Below are 20546 nucleotides of genomic sequence, written 5' to 3' on the forward strand. Positions count from 1 at the left end.
ACTATCCTAGACTATAAGATGTTGTGCAGGTATTGATCTTGTGAGGGGATTTCCTCCCTGGGAGAGATAGAGTTTTCTCACTGGGAATTCTTTCTACCAAGGAAATAACAGATCTAGTCCAAAACCAAAGTAAACAAAATAAAACAGACTTCTCCAAACTAAACCCTAGAATCTGAAAAAAAAATCCAGAATGCTAGCAGCTGAGAAACTACAGCTCAAATTTGGGGATCAAGAGGCTTACCATCCATCAGCTTCTTGTGGTACCTTAGTTTGTGACTCCCTCATATAATCATACTAGCCTTACTTGTTCAGGTCAGCTAGTGAGATCTACTTGGTTTCTTCTGTCATCAATACCCACAGTTGTCTGAGATCCCTTTAACCTCTTCCCCCCATCTCCCCTCCCTGTAGAAGAATGATCATGAAGGCATCCTTCATCCCACTCCTTCTCCTAGTGCCTGGATTATTTCTACCACAGATATTCATCATGCCCAACCAGATGCTGTCTCAAAACCAAGATGATGTCGGACTGAATAAAAATCTGTTATACTATCTCAACTGGAACCTTACTATGGCAATCTTTCTTCTCCATAACTGATTAGAGATCCTGCTCACTAAAGTGGCCATTTCAAATCTTCTCTTCTAAACTTCTCATAGTACTCCCTTCCCCATCTTCTTAGCTGATGACTGACTCATGTTTAATAATAAAAAAAAAACCCTGAAGCTATTTGATGAGAGTTTACTCTTCTCACTGCCTCTTCCTCCTCACCTCACTTCACTCAGACATCTTGCCTGACCCTTTCCTTTACCAGTTGTCAGGTATTATTGAAGTCTTGTTAATGTCTCAGCCCATTTGGCATTTAGAGACTTTCATAATTTTTATAACTGGTCACCTTCCTACCTTTTGACTCTTTTTTTTCCAGTCAAGTAGCAAAGTTTCTTTCAATGCCAAGAAAGCCTAGGAAGTTCTTAGGGAACCTGCAAACTAATGAGGATGATGCTGAAGCTTATATAAAAAAGGGATTGTGAAAGGCTCTGGGTGGGATTAAGGAGCGTTCAGCATATGCAAGTAGTCTGGGGTGGGCTAGGTGCCTTGGGCAGAGGCATGCTGTCTTCCCTATTATAATGTGATAAAGATAAGGACCATGTTTCTGCCTCTCTTTCTATTCCTGCACTTAGCACAGTGCCTGGCACATAATAAGTGCTTAATAAATGCTTATCGCCTGACAGACTGACTGACCACTGACCTTTGGGGGCTGACTAGAGATTTTTTGCCTCTTTATGTTGACTTTACTTACATGGTTGTAATCATTGTCTATACAAAAGTTTTTGGCTATGCTTTTATTAAAGTGACTTTTAGACAGGTTATAAAGAGACATTAGCTTGATGAGGGAAACTCTGAATTCAACTTAACAAACATTAATTAAGCAAGTGTTTTGTGTAAATTCTTATACTAGAGCAGGAGAATGAAATAATTAAATAAGGCAAAAGACCCAACCTTTAAGGAGTTTAGTAGGGAGGTGTTGCTATATATATATATATGTATCTATGCACCTATCAAATTGGCTAATATGACAGAAAAGGAAAACATAAATGTTCAATGAGATGTAGGAAAACCAGGGCATTAACATACTCAGTGGAACTTTGAACTGATCCAACCATTCTAGAGAGCAACTTGGAACTATGCTCAGAGGGCAACCAAACTGTGCATATCCTTTGATCCAACAATACCACTACTATGTTTGTATCCCAAAGAGATATTTTTTTAAAAGGGGAAAGTACCTATTTGTACAAAAATAGTTATAGTTGCTCTTTATGTAGTGGCAAAGAACTGGAAACTGAGAGGATGCCCAGTAATTGGGGAATGGCTAAATGAGTTATGGCATAAGAATGTGATAGGAAACTGTGTTGTAAGAAATGATGAAGGGGATGGTTTCAGAAAAACCTGGGAAGACTTGTATGAACTGATGCAATGTGAAATGAGTAGAATCAGCAGAGCAATTTATATAACAACAATATTGTAAAGATTATCAGTTTTTTTTTTGGTGACGCAATTGGGGTTAAGTCATACAGCTGGTGAGTATTATGTGTCTGAGTCTGGATTTGAACCCAGGTCCTCCTGACTCCAGGGCTGGTGCTTTACCCACCTCGCCACCTAGCTGCCCCCAAGATAATCAATTTTGAAAGACTTCTTAAACCCTAACTAACTTAATAACCAATCACAATTCCAAAGGACTCATGGTGAAACATGCTATCTACTTCCAGACAGAGAGCTGATGGACTAAGGTTGCATATTGAACTATATTTTCTCCTCTTTCTTCCTTTGACCTCACTAATGCAGGAATTTATCTTGTATGAATAGGCATATTTGTAACACTTTTTGTTTTCCTTGTCTTCTCAGTGAGTAAGAAGCAGAGAGAGAAGATAATTCATAGCTGAAAATAAAATTGAATTCTTAAAAATAGAGAAAATGGGGGGGCAGAGCCAAGATGGCAGAGTGAAAGCAGTGACTTGCTTGAGCTCTCCCTCAAACCCCTCCAAATACCAATAAAGAAATGGCTCTAAACAAATTCTAAAGCAGCAGAACCCACAAAAAGACTGAGTGAAACAAATTTCCAGCCCAAGACAACCTGGATGATTGATCAGAAAGGTATATTACTCCAGGCTGGGAGCAGAGCACAGTGCCGCGTGGCCACGCAGGCCACAGCAAACCTAGAGCAGGCCTCAGAGGACTGAATAGCAGGCAGCTGTGGCAGTTTCCAGACTCCTCAACCCATGAATGCCAAAAGCAACTTAGAAGGTCAGTGGGAAAAGTCTGTTTCTGTGGTGAGAGAGGAGCTAGGTCTCAGAGCCAGTTCTAGAGTACAGAGCACAGAGTGCAGCCCCGGGGCAGTGGCTGCCTCCTGAGCTTCTAGCCCACAGACTAAGGGGGAATCTAGTGGCTGATCAGAGAGGGATTGCAGGGATCTCTTTGCCAGTGCTGAGGCAGGAATCTCTTGCTTTGCCCATGCTTGGATCTGGGTTGCAGTTCTGGGTGGTGGTCCTGGGGTGGGGAGGAGTGCTGGCATGGTGGAGCTTGTAGTGGCTGTGGTAAGAAAATCCTCCTCACAGTTACAGGACAGAAAGGAGTACTTGTGGTCACTAATAGGCCAGAGCACAGGCCAGGAAAGGTGTAAACACCTCACCCCTTATCATACCACCTCGGGAGAACTGAAAATTTGCAGGTCTCTACAAGTATCTCTGAAAACAGCTGTACAAACCCCCGAAGCTTGGGACAGTACATTCTGCACATTGGAAACAGACTCTTACCTTAACAAAGAATTTAAAACTCAAGTAATTGGCCGGGATCATGAGCAAGCAGTGCAAAAAGAGTCAGACTATATTATCTTACTTTGGTGACAAAAAAGATCAAAATATACAACCAGAAGAAGACAACAAAGTCAAAGCTCCTACATCCAAAGCCTCCAAGAAAAATATGAATCAGTCCCAGGCCTTGGAAGAGCTCAAAAGGGATTTTGAGAAGCAAGTAAGAGAAGTAGAGGAAAAACTGGGAAGAGAAATGAGAGTGATGCAAGAAAATCATGAAAAACAAGTCAACAGCTTGCTAAAGGAGACCAAAAAAATACTGAAGAAAATAACACCTTAAAAAATAGCCTAACCCAAATGGCAAAAGAGGTCCAAAAAGCCAATGAGGAGAAGAATGCCCTAAAAAGAAAAATTGGCCAAATGGAAAAGGAAGTCCAAAAGCTTACTGAAGAAAATACTTCCTTAAAAATTAGAATAGAGCAATTGGAAGATAGTGACTTTATGAGAAATCAAGACACTGTAAAACAAATCCAAAAGAATGAAAAATTAGAAAACAATGTGAAATATCTCATTGGAAAAACAACTGACCTGGAAAATAGATCCAGGAGAGAGAATTTAAAAATTATTGGACTATCTGAAAGCCATGATCAAAAAAAGAGCCTAGACATCATCTTTCAAGAAATTAGCAAGGAAAACTGCCCTGATATTAGAACCAGAGGGCAAAATAGAAATTGAAAGAATCCACAGATCTCCTCCTGAAAGAGATCCCCAAAGGAAAACTCCTAGGAATATTGTAGCCAAATTCCAGAGTTCCCAGGTCAAGGAGAAAATATTACAAGCTGCCAGAAAGAAACAATTCAAGTACTGTGGAAACACAATCAGGATAACACAAGATTTAGCAGCTTCTACATTAAAGGACCGCAGGGCATGGAATATAATATTCTGGAGGGCAAAGGAGATAGGATTACAACCAAGAATCACCTACCCAGCAAAACTGAGTATAATCCTTCAGGGGAAAAATGGTCATTCAGTGAAATAGAGGACTTTCAAGCATTCCTGATGAAAAGACCAGAGCTGAATAGAAAATTTGACTTTCAAATACAGACTCAAGTGGAACATGAAGAGGTAAACAGGAAAGAGAAATCAAAAGACTTATTAAGATTGAACTGCTTACATTCCTGCATGGAAAGATGATATTTTAACTCATGAGACTTTGTCAGTATTAGGGTAGTTGGAGGAAAAAAATTATATGTATGTATATAGATAGATAGATAGAGGGCACAGGGTGAGTTGAAGATTAAGGGGTCATATCTGGAGAATAAAATTAAGGGATGAGAGAGGATTATACTAGAAGAAGAAAGAGAGGTAGAATGGGGTAAATTATCTCAAAAAAAAAACAAAAAAGAAAAGCTCTTACAGTGGAGGGAAAGGGGAAGGTGAGAGAATGAGTGAATCTTATTCTCATAGGATTTGGCTTAAGGAGGGAATAACATACACATTCAATTGGGTATGGAAATCTGTCTTACCCTACAGGAAAATAGGGGAGAAGGGGACAAGAGAGCAGGGGGATGATAGAGAGGAGGGCAGATTGGGAAAGGGGTAATCAGAAGTAAATACTTCTGAAGGGACAGGGTCAAAAGAAAGAATAGAATAAATGGGAGGGCAGGATAGGATTAAGGGAAATAGAGTTAGTTTTTCACAACATGTCTACTATGGAAGTGTTTTGCATAACTGCACATGTATAACCTATATTGAGTTGCTTGCCTTTTCAATGGGGTGGGTGGGGGGGAGGAAGAGAAAATTTGAAACCTAAAGTTTTAAAAACATATGTTTAAAAAAAATGTTTTCACATGCTGGGAAGTAAGAAATACAGGAAATGGAGTACAGAAGTCTATCCTGCCCTACAGGAAAATAGAAGGGGAAGGGGATAAGAAGGGGGGGGAGATAAAAGAGAGGACAGACTAGGGGAAGGGATATTCAGAATGCATGCCATCTTGGGGGGGGGGGAAGGGTGGGGTGGGGTGAAAAATTGGAACTCAAAAACTTGTGGAAGTGAATGTTGAAAACTAAAAATAAATACATTTATATTAAAAAAAACTAGAGGGAAGGGAAGGGAAAGGAAGGGAAGAGAAGGAAAACAACAACTGAATCATCATACGTATGAGCTGCCCTATCTATGTACCCTGGGCATAAAAGTTCTTGAAAAATGTATCTTCACACATGTTCCCTAGACACATGTGAAGCCCATATGTATGTCCTTACATGTATGGTACCTATGCATGCATGTTCTTTGCATGTGTCTTTTATGTTGATGATTTGGTAAGCTGTGAGATAATGCGCCTCATTTGTTAATAAGATTAATTTCTTGACTCCTTGTTTGTTAGGAAAAAAAAGTTTAATTGAAAATTCAAAGATGGAATTCATATTGCCCTTAAGAATGTGGTTCCTTTTTGAATGTATTCAGAAGTAGAGAATTGGAATGTAAATCTTTTAGTTACATTAACCTATATGAGTACACTGCAAAATAAGGGTGAGTCCAAGATCATAGACTACAAATAAAATCTTGATTCATCTTAGAGGACTTTAGACGCCAGACAAAATTTATTTTAAAAAAAACTTTGCAGAAAAGCAGTTTGTCACTTTTTAAATTAAATTTTAAGTAGGATCATAGCATAGCAGTGGATGAAAAGAATTAAATTTAAAATTAAGATGCTTGGATTGCATCCCAGTTCTGCCAATTATTATCTACATGATGATGGCCAGGTTATTTTTACTTCTCTGGGCCTCAAATTACTTACTTGTTAAAATAAGGCTGGATTGCACAATTCTTTCCAGCTTTAAATATGTGTTTAATTTTTTTTTTGCCCAGACCTGTGATTTTGTAGGGATTAAAACTGTCCAACCTATAATAAAAGAGATTAAGGCAGAGCTCCGAGCCAACGGCACTTTGCTAAAGGGTCCATGGTCCCCTCTAATGAAGTGGACATCAGGTCTTCGTCATGATCTGAGATGCCCCCTTCTTCCAGGACCTTGTTTTTATAGGGCTTGATATCCAAATATGCAAAAGAGGCATGGCAAAATGCAGAATCTCATTTGTTAATAGACTTTGCCCTTGAGGGCCAAAAATGACATATCAGCAGGGGGTTCACAGGTTGTGTGAAGCATGGGGCATCTCCACTGACTAAGTGGTCATAAGATGGTCGCTTGCTAATGTTGGACAAGAGAGACAGGTCTGGAGGTACAAAAATAAATTAGAGGACTTTCCCAAGCATGAAGACATTCCACCCATGCTGAGTTTAGACATGGAATCTGGGCAAAACAGGATGGAGATATCTTTGTCAGCAATCTTGTGGTTGTGTAAGTGAGACTCGACTTGGTAAACTAGTATCAAGTGCTACATTAGAGTTGTGGCCCACTGTCAGAACCTATCTATCCCTGTATGATTTATGTAATATGGCAAACTGATTGAAATACAGTAGGGGTCCGGATGATTCATTTCTCACATTCCCCCACCTTCAATCCATATAAAGGCCCCAGTCTTTCTTTGGATCATTGCAATCTAAATGCATGGAGGGCAATCCTCCACGGGCAATGCAAAACCAGAAGGGGGAAGTCCCCTTACTGAGGCACAAAGATGACATTAGAGAAGAGGGAAATGGGCACAACTTATAACATACTGATTGTGTTCCATTTGATTAAACATTAACTCATAATATATTAAATGTTTGAAGTGACTCTCTCACTAACCAAGGACCATGAGGGATAGGTACCTCTTAGCAAAACATGCCCTACAAGATATGTAACTTGGGAGACCATAGGACATTTAAATGTTCAAGGGCAGTGGCACAAGCATTGTATGCCCTACATATGCCTTCTGGAAATCTACTGAATTTATGAAAATGATTCAAGCAATTTTGACAAACAGCTACTCCATTACGGTAATAAGAGCTAACATCTCTGCAGACAACACAAACAGTCCTAAATAGCTTTAACATAGGGAGTGGAGGGAAATAAGGAATAGTCTGAGTTCCATGAACAAAAGAATGAACAGTCATTGCTGTTGGTGGTGGAGCAAAAGCCAAAGTAGGAGACTGAAAAGGAGTATTCAAAGTTCAAGTCATTGCAGGTTCAGGAACAGTTGTAGAAGGTGGAGTGTGAGAGGGTGTTGATGGTAGAAGATTAGAGTCAAGGCCTCTCATTAAAATTTCCTGATGCTCTGCAGAAGATACAAGTGTGGGCTCCAAAGGGCATGCCCTTAAAGTGGTACTTTTTTAGGTGATGAGCAGCACAACCAAAGCAACTAACAATAGTTATTATTGAAGTGGCATATGGGGCTATATGGCTTCCTTGAAGCAGCCTCAAAAAAGTTTCCACAACTATCACAAGACAGAGCCCCATAGGGATAGCCTATAGCAAACCCACCTCAAATTACACAAAGAAAAATCCTGTCTCATCCCATCTCATACAATTGTCCAGTCTCTGAAATATCCCCTGATGCAGTCCTGCATTCCATTACTGGAATGAGTAGGGCTCCATAACAGCTTCTAGTGGATTTGCTTCTCCAATTGCAGAGATCCCCTTCTCTGTTAAAAATCTCTAGCAAAATAGATCTTAATGCAATTCTAGTTTGTTATGACAATAACCAGGGCAGGTAGTGAATGTTAGCCCAAATCTTAATAGCACTAATATAAACATCACTAGACCAGAGAATTTACATTTTTAGGCTGGCAAATTCAAATAACAACTGAAAAAATTTTTTAAATTCAGAACCCAAATTTTGTATTTGAAATATGTAATTGCTTAATCTTACTACAATTATTTATTAAAACCAACTAAAAGTATTTCTCTTTAGCTATTTTCCTTAGGCTGCTTGTCCCTCCCCTTGGTTTCTGCCTTAGGAGGATGAGATTGTGCTAGGAAGGTATTAACAGAACACCTTTTTTTTTTTAATAAGATGATCACCCCTAATACACAACTGAATTCATTTAGAAGTTTACAGAATAATTTCAAATGTAACAAAAAATTCTGAGATAGGATATATAAATACATTGAGAAGTCAACTTCAAGACAGCTTAGATCAAGTAAGTTATTTATAATAAAACATGTTTGTCTTTCAAGACATGCTCAACATCTAGGTGTAATAATAAATCCAAATAAAATTGGCTTTTCACATTTAGGTAACACTAAATATTCTAACACCCTTTTTAAAAACCGAAACTAAAGATGTTTCTGTCTTAGGCTTAATAATTAATAGAACAACAATTTGGTCCCATAAACTGTTCTGGCTTTGAAAATCCCAGCTCAATTTCTTCGTCCCAGAGGCAGCTAGGTGGCGCAGTGGAGAGAGCACTGGGTCTGCTGTCAGGATTGACACCTGAATTCCTATCCAACCACAGACAGTAACTGTGTGGCACCTAACCTCTGTTTCCTTCAGTTTCCTCATCTGCAAAATGGGATAATAACAGCACCTACCTTAAAAAGGTTTTCAGGATCAAATGAGATGTTTGTTAAGCACGTAGCATAGTACCTAGCACATGGTAAGCACTATAGAAATGTTTATTCCCTTCCCAGGGGGACCTTTTGTGAGTCATAACTTCTCTGAGTCTCATTTGCCTCCTTTTTAATATTAGGGCGATAAACTAACTAATCTCTAAGGTCCCTTCTAATTCTAAATCTATGATGCTATGAGATTAAAGCTTTGGAGCTGAAAGGTGCTCCTGGCTGGCCTTGTAAAGCTCTGTCTGAATTTCGAACGAGAGTCTACCAATAAATACGCGCTGTCATTTTAAAAAAGAGGAGAAACGAGTTGGTGCTTTCCATGTCTTTCTGGAAATTTGACAGCTTTATATGTGAATCCCCTTCCCCCAAACGAGAATCTGAAAGCAGAGCTGACCCCATTTTCCAAAGGCTCTCCCATCAACCTAAAGGGAGTGAGCAGGGGTCCTGGTTCGAGAGTTGTGTTGATCCGGGAGCGGGGCCGGAGCGGGGGCAGAGAGGCTGGAGAAAGGGCTTCTTGCGAGGTCCAGGATGGACTTTCTTTCCTCCCGCCAGAGGACCTCAGCACAGCCTTGGCATGGTCCGCAACAACCAGAGAAACGAATTGTGAAGGTGGAGGATAAGAAAGGAGCTTTGGGGAAATGAAACTGAAAGTTTGAAAACTATCTGGAGCGGAGGTGGTGTTGGGGGGTTGGGGAGAGAAGGGTTAATGAGCAAGTAGGGAGCGCTTACTGAACTCTTGCTTCTGCCCTCTCTGCTCTCCAGTTACCCCAGTTACTCCAGTTAGCCCAGCCAACAAACATCGCGGCCCCGGCTCCTCGGTTCCCGAGTCCCGACCCTGCCTCTATGGCCACTGACGGCTCTGCCCACAGTCCTCCTTACCGGGTCCTGGTCCAGGTTTCCAGGCGCTGTTCTGGATTGGAGAGGAAACTGCAAAAGTATTTCCAGAGTCCACGGAAATCTGGGGGAGGCGAGTGCACGGTCAAAGCCGGCCCCACCGAAGGAACTTTCTGGGTAGAGTTTTTGGAAAGAGAAGGTGAGCAGAAAGGGCCTGGGGGAGCCGCTGGACAGAGACCAGCGTAGGAGGAAAATCTGCGCTGGGAGACGGGGTGAACTGGGAAAGGGCACCAAAGTGGAGGAACCCAACCTGAGCCAGGAAGGGGTACTGGGAAACAGGGCTTGGGTTAATAAGAATAATAGCTTGCATTTATATAAAACCTGCTATGTGCCAGGCACTGCGCTAAGCTCTTTACAAATATTATCTCATTTAATCCTCGAAATAACTCTGGGAGGTAGATACTATTTATTAGCCCCATTTTACAGTTGGGGAAACTGAGGTAGAGGCTAAGTGTTTTGCTCGTGGTCACATAACTAGTAAATGTCTGAGGCCACATTGAAACCCAGTTCTTCCAGACTCTGACCCCATCACCACCAACTGGCCCCTATTGGTGGAATAAATTTCTGTTCCTTTAGGGCTCTTCTGAAGGTTCGCTTCATTTTACTGGGTTTGGACGTGGGCTATCTCTCACCTTTATTCGGGAACTCAGGATTACCACCTAGGAAGGTAAAGGATCCATCCTTTTTGAACCAAGTCAATATACATTTATCGTGGTTGTGTGGTTTCACCTTCTTCATGTTGTTAGAAAACCAGAAATCTCCCAACGATACCACCCTTCCAACCCACAAACTCTTTCTGGAAAGAAGTTGGCTGAATTATCCCAGTGGAAAAAGAGAACTGCCAATTGAGGGGGACCTAAGCTGTTGGGAGGGACAGGGAAAGAGGAACCAAAATTATGTGTGAATCATCTGGGTTTCACTACCCACCGTATTCTCCAGGCTGGACCCTGGATTTTCTCAGGATTGATTTACCACTCCCTGTACCTCATATAGGCCACTATCTGGGGTTCTGGTTCAGTGAAGCTCCAGATATGAATAATAATGATGTAGAAGAGAAGAAAACAGGTTTATACCTTTAATAATCTCTGTATTAAGATTCTGAACAGCACAGAGTCAGAATACAGAAGAAGCAAAAGCAGACAACAAAGGCAAATATAAAGCTAAAAAATATTGTAGAACATTATTGGCCTACGAAGGTGTGGATGATGAAATTTGTTTTAAAGAAAGCAAAATCATCCCTTAGATAAGTCACAAGACTGAAAAAAGTAGGACACTGGAAGGGTGAAGTTAATGGTTAAAAAAAGGAGTATTTCCAGATAACCTTGCTGAGAGAGACAGAGATACTTCTGTGTCCACTATGCTACAGTGCTCTCTAGCAGTCCCAATTGCTAAATTGCTAAATCTAATCTTGATATACTAGCCCTTTTAAGTTTCCCAAAAAGCTGTTCTATGTCTTTTGACTTTCACAACAAAAATCAGAAGAATAAAAAGAATAACTAGAACCTATTATCCATGGTAATGTTAAAAAAGACTGAGAATGCAAAAGAAATAGAGGAACATCTTCAAAAATATGAAATATTCAAACTAACAAAAGATAAAAGAGATCTGACACTAAGAGTGAGTTGGGTGCTATTATTATTCTTATTTTAGTGATAAGAAAACTGAGGGTGAAAGGTTGTCTTTTGCTGAGGATTATACAGTAAGTATCTGAGGAAGGTTTTAAACCCAGGCCTTTCTGACCCACATCCAGCAACCTATCCCCCTTACCATCCCTTTGATTCTACTAGTATTCAACAAATCTATTTTTTTAAATATTAGGATTCCAACAATAAGCAGTAATAGGCAGTGACAAGTCATTTTCACATTACTCCATCTGTACAAGTATAAGTATTTCAAAATCACACCTAGGTGCTCTCTAATGTTTTTTTTTCCTTTGTAGTCAACAGGCCTCTCTTGTAGCCCCCATCAGTTTTTGGGATCCAGAGCCTTTCTTTCTCATCCACTAGAATTCCACCCCCATGACTTCTTCCTTGGTCTTACATGGAAAATATTCTCTTTGCTAATATTTGGTTTGTGTGTGTGACAGAAAGCCCATTTTATAGATCAGGAAGATCTACAATTACAGTAGAATTCCAATTCTCTCTAACCAGAATTTTTGTCCTTACCAACTCTACCTTCTAAGGGGTAGTTACTGCTAGTCCCCAGAGTTAGCTTCCAGAAGCACTCGTATCCCTGTTCCCCTTATAGCCACTTCCTCTTGATTTAGGTGAGAACAAATCCTTCTTTTCCCTGTAATTCAAAGAAAAGGTGGAGTTTTTCAGGAAGGACAACAAAACAATTTTAAAAAAGAACAAAAAAGCTCTTTTTACAGATTTCTTTTTCCTAAGGTAGCAAAAAATTTAGCCACAAAATGACTGGCTGTAACCAGGAATGGAAGAAGGAAGAAAGAGAGGAAGAAAGAAAGAAATGGTGGAAGGAAGGAAAGAAAGAAGGGAAGAAAGAAGAGAAAGAGAAAGGAGAGAAAAAGAAGAGAAAGAGATTATTATTCTTAGAACTCTATCTTCTTATCCCTCACAGTTTTCCAGTTTCCCTCTTATTCTTGTCCTTGAGTTTCCCATTCACCTTTCTTCTTCTAGCTTTTGTGTCTCTGGCCCTGTCACCCTAACCCCCTTATTTCTCCTTTCTGGGCCTTGGTTTTCTCGTCTATAAAATCAGGTGTTCAGATGAGTCAATCCCAGGAAAGTTCCTTGAAAGTTCTAAAAATTCTAAGATTTTAAGATTTTAGGAATGTTTTCAAAGATTCTAAGATTTTAGAAATACTTTCAAAGACAACATATCCCAAGCATAAAGTTTGAAAGATTAATAGAAGTATAAAATATGGGTTCCTGCTCCTGTGGCTTGGTCTAAATGTTTAGACAGGGAAGGAAATGTTCCTGTGCTGAACATTTGAAGGGAGGAAGGCATAGTAATTCTAAGTCCTGCAATTGTATTTACATGTAACTCACATGATTATTTTATTTAAATGGCTTGAAGTCTTTGGGCCCTTTTTCCTTATTGTAAGAGTCAGAGCTAAGCTAGCATTTCATTAGTTCAGGTTTGATGTTGGGATGAAATGAGGCACTTACACTGAACGTTAACTCAAGGAGGTTTGCTTTGTGCTAACACAGCAAGGGTCAGGGAAATGCAGGTCCAGTCACAGGGATCCTTCTGGCCTCCAGCCTCTCAGCTTTCTTCTTTTTTTTTTTTAACATTAATTTTTCTTTAGTTTTCAACAATCACTTCCATAAGCTTTTGAGTTTTAAATTTCCCCCTTTTTTTCCTCGCTCCCTTCCTTTCCCCTAATGCAATCTGACATTGGCTCTACCTATACACTCTTATTTAATATTTTCACATTAGTCATGTTGTAAAGAAGAATTAGAACCAATAGGAGGAACCACAAGAAAGAAGAAACAAAACAAAACAGAAGGAAAAAAGAGCAAATACTATGTTTCAATCTGCATTCAAACTCCGTCATTCTTTCTCTGGATGTGGACAGCATTTTTCATCGTGAGACTTTTGGAGATGTCTTAGGTCCCTTGCATTGCTGAGAACAGCTAATAAAGTTAGTCATCTCACACCAGGATTGTTACTGTGTACAATGTTCTCCTGGTTCTGCTTACTACACTCAGCATCAGTCCATACAAGTCTTCCCAGGTTTTTCTGAAGTCAGCCTGTTCATTGTTTCTTATAGCACAGTAGTATTCCATTACATTCATATACTACAGCTTGTTCAGCCATTCTCCAATTGATGGGCATCCTTTCAATTTCCAATGCTTTGCCACCACAGAAAGAGCTGCTATAAATATTTTTGTACATGTGGGTCCTTTTCCCGTTTGTATGATCTTTCTGGGATATAGCCCTGGAAGTGCTATTGCTGGGTCAAAGGGTATGCACATTTTATAGCACTTTGGGCATAGTTCCAAATTGCTCTCCAAAATGGTTAGATCATTTCCCAACTCCACCAACAATGCATTCATGTTCCAATTTCCCCACATCTTCTCCAACGTTTATCATTTTCCTGTTTTGTCATGTTAGCCAACCTGATAGATGTAATATGGTACTCCAGAGTTCTTTTGATTTGCATTTGTCTAATTAATATTGATTTAGAATATTTCTTCAAATGACTATAGATAGCTTTAATTTCTTCATCTGAAAACTGCCTATTCATATCCTTTGATCATTATCAATTGGAGAATGATTTGTATTCTTATAAATTTGACTTAGTTCTCTATATATTTTAGAAATGAGGCCCTTATTAGAGACACTGGTTGTCAAAATTCTTTCCCAGTTTTCTGCTTCCCTCCTAATCTTGGTTGCATTGGCTTTGTTTGTGCAAAAACTTTTCAATTTAATGTATTCAAAATTATCCATTTTGCATTTCATAATGTTCTCTATCTCCTGTTTGGTCATAAATTCTTCTGTTCTCCATAAATCTGACAGGTAAACTATTCCTTGCTCTCCTAGTTTGCTTATAGTATCAACCTTTATATCTAAACTGTGTACACATTTTGACTTTATTTTGGTGTAGGGTATAAGATTTTGGTCTATGCCTAGTTTCTGCCACACTCTTTTCCAGTTTTCCCAGCAGTTTTTTTTTCAAATAGTGAGCTCTTATCCCAGAAGCTGAGGCCTCTGGGTTTATCAAACAGTAGATTACTATAGTCATTGACTACTATGTCTTGTGTACCTAACCTAACAGATCCATCACTCTATTTCTTAGCCAGTACCAAGTAGTTTTGATGATTGCTGCTTTATAATACAATTTAAGAAGCTTTCTTCTTCATACTACAGGTTCTGCTCCCTATCATTCTTTGTCTGTAGTGCCCTACCTGACCTCAGGTTGGACAAGTCTACCTTACAAAACCTCCTTATGAAGCTTAGTTTAACAGATTCCAGAATATTGAAAAGAGAACAAGGAGATGGAAAAGAAAAAAATGAGGGGAGGAATTGCATAATAATTAAAATTTTTATCAGAGAAGATCTAGAACTGACAAAATTGCAACTCAAATTTGACTTACTTAGTACCTGAGTATTGTATAACTTAAATAATTGACTATGAAGCTTCATTCCTAAAATAAAGAGTATACAATATAAATGTAATGAGGGGTAGGAAATAAATCTTGCCATCACCACCACCCCCTTTTTATAAAAAAAAAAAAGTAGATTTAAATCCTGGCCTTGCCTCTGAACTATCTCATAGAGTGATTGACTTCAAAGGGTAGAAAAGGCAGAAAAGACCTCCTGCAGAAAGTAGTACCGAATGTGGAAGGAAATCAGGGAAGCTAGGAGGCAGAAATGAGAAGGGAGGGTGCTTCAGGCCTGGGGAAAGGCACCCAGTCAGGTGATAGAAGTTGTGCTTAAGCAACAAAAAGGCCAATGAAGCCGCACAAATACAAAGAGGGGAGTAAAGTCTGAAAAGAGTGGAAAGTTGGGAAGGGACCAGGTTGTGAAGGTCTATAAAAGCTGAACAGGATTTTATATTTGTCCTGGAGGTAATTGGGAGCCGTTAGAGTGCATAATAGGGTAGGGTGACATGGTCATCCCAGCTTTAGGAAGATCATTTTGGCAGCTGTGTGGAGATTGGACTGGAGTGAGGAAGAGACAGCAGGTAGGTAGAACAACCCAGCAGGCTCTTACAATAGTCCAGGTGTGAGGTCTTGAGGATCTGCATTGGGGTGACAGTTGCTATGTGAGTAGAGAGAAGAGGTGAGGGGTACATGAGAAATGCTATGAAAGTAGAATATAAAAAGTAGAAAGTAGCAAATGAGGAAGTGAGGATAATACTTAGGTTGTGAGCCTGAAAGGATGGTGGTGTTCTTGACAACAATAAGGAAATTCAAAAAGAGAAAGGGTTTTGGTGTAAAGATGAGTTTTATTTTGCACATGCTGAGTTTGAGATGCATACAGGGCATCCAATTTGAAATGTCTGATGGGAAACTGTTGATATGAGACTGGAGAGTCCAGAGAGAGGTTAGGGCTGGATAAATAAATCTGAATATCATGTGCATAGAGATGATAATTAAGCTCATGGAAACTGATGAGATCTCCAAGTGAAATAGTACAGAAGGAAAAGAGAAAAGAGCCCAGGACAGAACCTTGGGGGACAAGCAGGCATGACCTGGAGGAAGATCCAGCAAAGGAGGCTGACATGTAGGAGGGGAAACATAAGAAAGCTGTACCATGAAAGCCTAGAGACAAGAGAGTACCCAGGAGTAGAAAGTGACCAACAGTGTCAAAGGTTGTAGTTTCAAAAGGATGAGGATTTAGAAAAGGCCATTAGATTTGGCAATTCAGAGGTCATTGGTAACTGTAGACAGCTGTTTCAGTTGAATGATGAGGGTGGATGCCAGATCTCATACGGTTTAGAAGACAGTGAGAGGAAAGGAAATGGCCACACCAACTGTGAGCTTTCTGTCAGTCAAAAAAAAACCATATGGAAGTGATTGTTGATAAATCAAAATTATTTAATAAAATAAATTTAAAAAAAACCCCTTTATTAAGCACATCCTGTGTGCCAGGCACTGTGCTGGAGTCTTCTAGAACTTGGATCAAGTGAGGAAGGTTTTTAAGGGAAGGAAGAGAGACATGATTGGGAGACATGAGGGGGTCTCTGACTTGATTGATCTGTTGGTTGATTTTGCTGAATTGCCTTTTTTTCCTTCGTGCCTTTTTTATTCCTTGTCATATGGATTGGCTTTCTGGGTTAGGGAGCAGAAAGCAATTTTTTAAAAAGCCAGAGAGACGTCTTTAGGGGCAAATGAAACAAGTCAGCTCACACCTGGTATGCAAGGGCAATTCCGTTTGCTCTTCGGCACTGGAGAGAAGTGCTGTAAAGTCTAACTTCTGAAAGTAGGAAGCCAAGAGGGTTTGAAGCTGCTGGGGCTGCTGACCAAAGGGGAAGCAGAGCACTTCCTGCTCCTGACAGGCTAATGCAGTCAATCACAGGGAAGCTGTTTACAGCCACAGGGCAAAAACTTCAGAGCTGGGGAGGGACTTTTCTGGGGAAATGAAAGAGAAAGTTTTCAAAGGCTAGTGATTAGATTCAGGTTCAGGGCTAGAGAGGAGGATGGAGGCATCAGATTCTTTCCCTCTGGTGCTGGATGGTCCCTGGGGTCCCAAATTCCCCCCCACTTTCCCCCCGCCCAAGAAGTTGCTTAATAAGTTGCAGTGCTACCTCCAGAGCCCCCGGACATCAGGAGGGGATGAGTGTGTGCTCATACCACAGATGGGACACTCTGACATCCTTCTCTTTTACCATGAAAAAGGTAGAAAAGGAAGGGTCATACTGGGAAGGGGCTGGAGTCCAGGCTACAGTGAGGTGAGGGGTGGATAAAAAGATGACTAACCTTACAATTGAAGAGGACCCCTTAGAGATCATCCAGCCTAACTTCTCCCATTTTACACATAGAGAAACTGAGGCCAGAAGAGAAAAAGTCAGGCAGTCATGAAGTATCGTTAAGTACTTGCTGTGTTGTAGGCACCGTGGTAAGTTCAGGGTAAACAAAGAAGCATGGTCCCTGCCCTCCAGAATTCATCTTCTTATAGGGGAGAAAACATGCAAACAACTATGGTCTTACAAGATATATTCTGAGTATATTGCTGGTAATCTCGGATGAAAGGGACATAAGAAAAGGAAGAGGAGAGTGGAAAGGGGCAGGAAAGGCCTCCTGCAGAAAGTGGTGTCTGAGCTGAGTTAGAAGGAATCCAGGAGGTGGAGGTGAGGAGGACAAACTTTCTATTCATGAGCAAAAGCCAGTAGAAAGTCACAGGAGTCAGAGAGTAGAGAGGTGGCATATCATGCCTGAGAAACAAAAGGCATAATCATACAGTGTTGTAGAGGGGAGTGATTTGTCCATGTAAATTAAGTGGCAGAGCTAAGATTTGAACCCAGTTGGAGTCAGGGGCCCTGGGATAGACTCACCACTCTTCACCTTACAGCCACTGTGACATTAGGCACATTTCTCAAACTCTCTGCAGCTCCATCTCATCTGTAAAATAAAGGGGATGGACCAGGTAGCCTCCTAAGCCCTTTTTTTTTAATCAGTTGTGGTTTATTCAGTATTTAGGTTACCATGACAACTTATAACTCTAAATCTATGAACCTAACATCCTTAATGATCTTAAAGTCAGGTCTACCACTTAGAGAAATTTTGTCTTTTGTTTGGGCAATTGCAGGCACAATAGAGGCACGGTATCAACAGTTAAGTGGCCATTGTTCACTAAAGGGAGATTTCTATACCTGCTCCAACATTTACTCCTGACTGGGAGAGGGACTGAAGAGGGAAACACTCCTTATATTTTGATCCAGGAGGAGAATCTGTGGGAATCACAGAAACTTATTAAGGCTAGAGTGACAGTCTGGAAAATAAATCATCAGAAGCATCCAACAATAATAACATTAACTACTGATGCTTATAATGGACTCACTCACCTGCTGAAAATAACTATAATACAAAGCAAAAAAAATTTAAAAATTAGGTCAAAGGAGTTCAGGGCAACATATGGCCAGAGAGTGTCTGGGTTCAAGTCCTTCCTCTGCCAGTCACTGCCACATCCTGGCAGTGATCCTGGACCTTCATCTCTCAATGCCCCTGAGTACCTTTCTAAGTCACTCTAAGCAAGTGCTGATTGCTTTTGAAGTGGGAGTCTCTTTGAAGGGGAGCATCCTTTACCAGTGAAATCTCAGGTCAGAACTAAAAAAGAAAAAGTGGTCCAAAGTCCAAGTTAAGAGACTTTGGGAGTAAGGGGTTTTACTCCTAGCTCAGGGGAGGGGTTTGATGGAAAAGCTTTCTTGAAAAGGTGACATCAGGACTGGGTCTTGAAAGAATAAGAATACTAATTGGTAGGTACAGATGGAAGGTGAGTGAGGACTCAGAGAATGTTATATGCTATCACAGCTCTTCCCCTTTCTCCATTCCTCCAAGCAGGGCACATAGAGGCAAGACTGAGATAAGGGAATCAGGGATTGGGTTCCCTCTTCCTTACATGAAAAATATAAGTGGTTTAGGTTGGCATTCAAGGCTTAAGACTAACTTACCTTTCCAGGCATATTTCACGTACTCCTTTTTACTCACGGCAGCTAGGTGGTGACACTACGAACAGAGCATTGGACTTGGAGTTAGGAAAACCTGTGTTCATATTCTACCACAGACACTTGCAGTGTGACTATGAGCAAGTCACTTAGCTTCTGTTTGTCTCAGTTTCCACATCTATAAAATAAGGATAATAACAGCATCTCCCTTACGAGGTTGTTAAGATCAACTGAGCTAACTCATAAAAATGCTTTTAAAATTAGCTATTATCAGCTTTAGCTGCGCTCTTTCCAAAGCTGTTTTCTGTTCTGCCTTCTTTCCTTCAGTGTCCTTCCCAAGACCCTCAATGTTCCTAGAACTATGGAAAAGCAATTCTCGTTCTTGACTCCCATCTATGTCTATTTACTGACACCCTTTTAGGCTCTATTCAGGTGTCACCTCTTCTCTGACTAGGTAGTATCTAGTATGGTAGAGTATCTAGTATCTTGTCCTTGCTTAGATAAATTTCAACTTCTGTGTGGTCTTCACCCAGCTCAGTTCCCTCTTCCTCATCTTTGTAGACCGTCCACATGCCTAGAATGCACTCCCGACTCATCACTGCCTCTTCAGTTCTTTAGCATTATTATCCTCATTTTATAAATGTAGAAACAAGTACTTATTTTCCATGCTTTCTTTTACTGCTGTTTTGTATTTTTCTATACAAATAAAAGGAGAACTTCTGGAAGGTTTTGAGGGGAAGAACAATATGATTAATCTTTTGTATTAAGAACTTTTTTTTGGCAATGATGAGAAAGATGGATTTCAGAAGAACCTATAATTCAGATAATTCACCAATTCAGATGAGGCAATGAGGACCTGAATTAGGACACTGGCAGCAGAATAGAGAGAAGGGGATATGTAGAAATTTCACAATGATTTAATGTAGGAGGGAAGGTCATGGATATATTTGAGCTTTTGAGCCTGCAAGCCTGGTAACTACCAAAAAATATTGCAATTAAAAAGCAGGATAGGTTTCTGGGGAAATTCTACCTCAGACACTGACAGTGTGACTATGGACAAGTCACTTAGCTTCTGTCTGTTTCAGTTTCCTAAACCCATGAGAATGGATATGATCACCAAAGAAGAAAATATGGGGGAAAAGAGAGTCATGAACAGAGCCTTGGAGGCTATCCAAACTTAAGGTCTGGGATAAGGAAAAGAAACCCCTAGAAGTGACAGAGCCAGAGCAGCTAAAGAGACAGGAGGAGAACTGGGGGAAGCTGTTATAGAAGCAAAGGGGGAAGAGAGTATTAAGAAGGAAGTCAGCTGTCAATTAGTCAATAAACAAGCATTTATTAAAAGTGCTTACAAGGTGCCAGACACTGCTCTAGGTGCTGGAGATAGACAAAATGCTGCAAAATGGTCTAAGAAGAAGAAGTCAAAGAAAAAGCTATTGTAGTTGGCAATTGAGAAGTCATTGCCAGAAAAGGAAAATGATAAATATTGGAGAAGATGGGGGGAAATTGGGACACTAATGCATTGTTAGTAAAGTTGTGAACTGACACAACCATTCTGGAAACAACTTGGAACTATGCCTAAAGAGCAATCAAACTGTGCATACTCTTTGCCCCTGCAATCCCACTACTAGGTCTGTAACCCAAAGAGATCATAAGAATGGGAAAAGGACTCACATGTACAAAAATATTCGTAGCAGCTCTTTTTGTGGTGGCTAAGAAACAGAAATTGAGGCCTATCAATTGAGCTGAACAAGTTGTGGTATATGAATGTAATGGAATACTC

At 40.2% G+C, this 20546-nt stretch overlaps 1 protein-coding gene across 1 annotated transcript in view; it reads left to right on the top strand.

The window, feature by feature from the left end:
• Positions 1 to 9219: 9219 nt before the first annotated feature.
• The window catches only part of PARP14 (poly(ADP-ribose) polymerase family member 14), a 73085-nt gene continuing 61758 nt past the window's right edge, over positions 9220 to 20546 (top strand). Inside the window, exons 1-2 of the mRNA XM_020985940.2 lie at positions 9220 to 9411; positions 9565 to 9835. Of these exons, the coding sequence (XP_020841599.1) occupies positions 9331 to 9411; positions 9565 to 9835 (352 nt within the window). The 5' untranslated portion in view covers positions 9220 to 9330. The remainder of the gene's footprint in view (positions 9412 to 9564; positions 9836 to 20546) is intronic.

Source organism: Phascolarctos cinereus, unplaced genomic scaffold (genome assembly GCF_003287225.1).
Source record: "Phascolarctos cinereus isolate Bilbo 61053 unplaced genomic scaffold, phaCin_HiC Scaffold_726;HRSCAF=1367, whole genome shotgun sequence".
Taxonomy (NCBI): Eukaryota; Metazoa; Chordata; class Mammalia; order Diprotodontia; family Phascolarctidae; genus Phascolarctos; species Phascolarctos cinereus.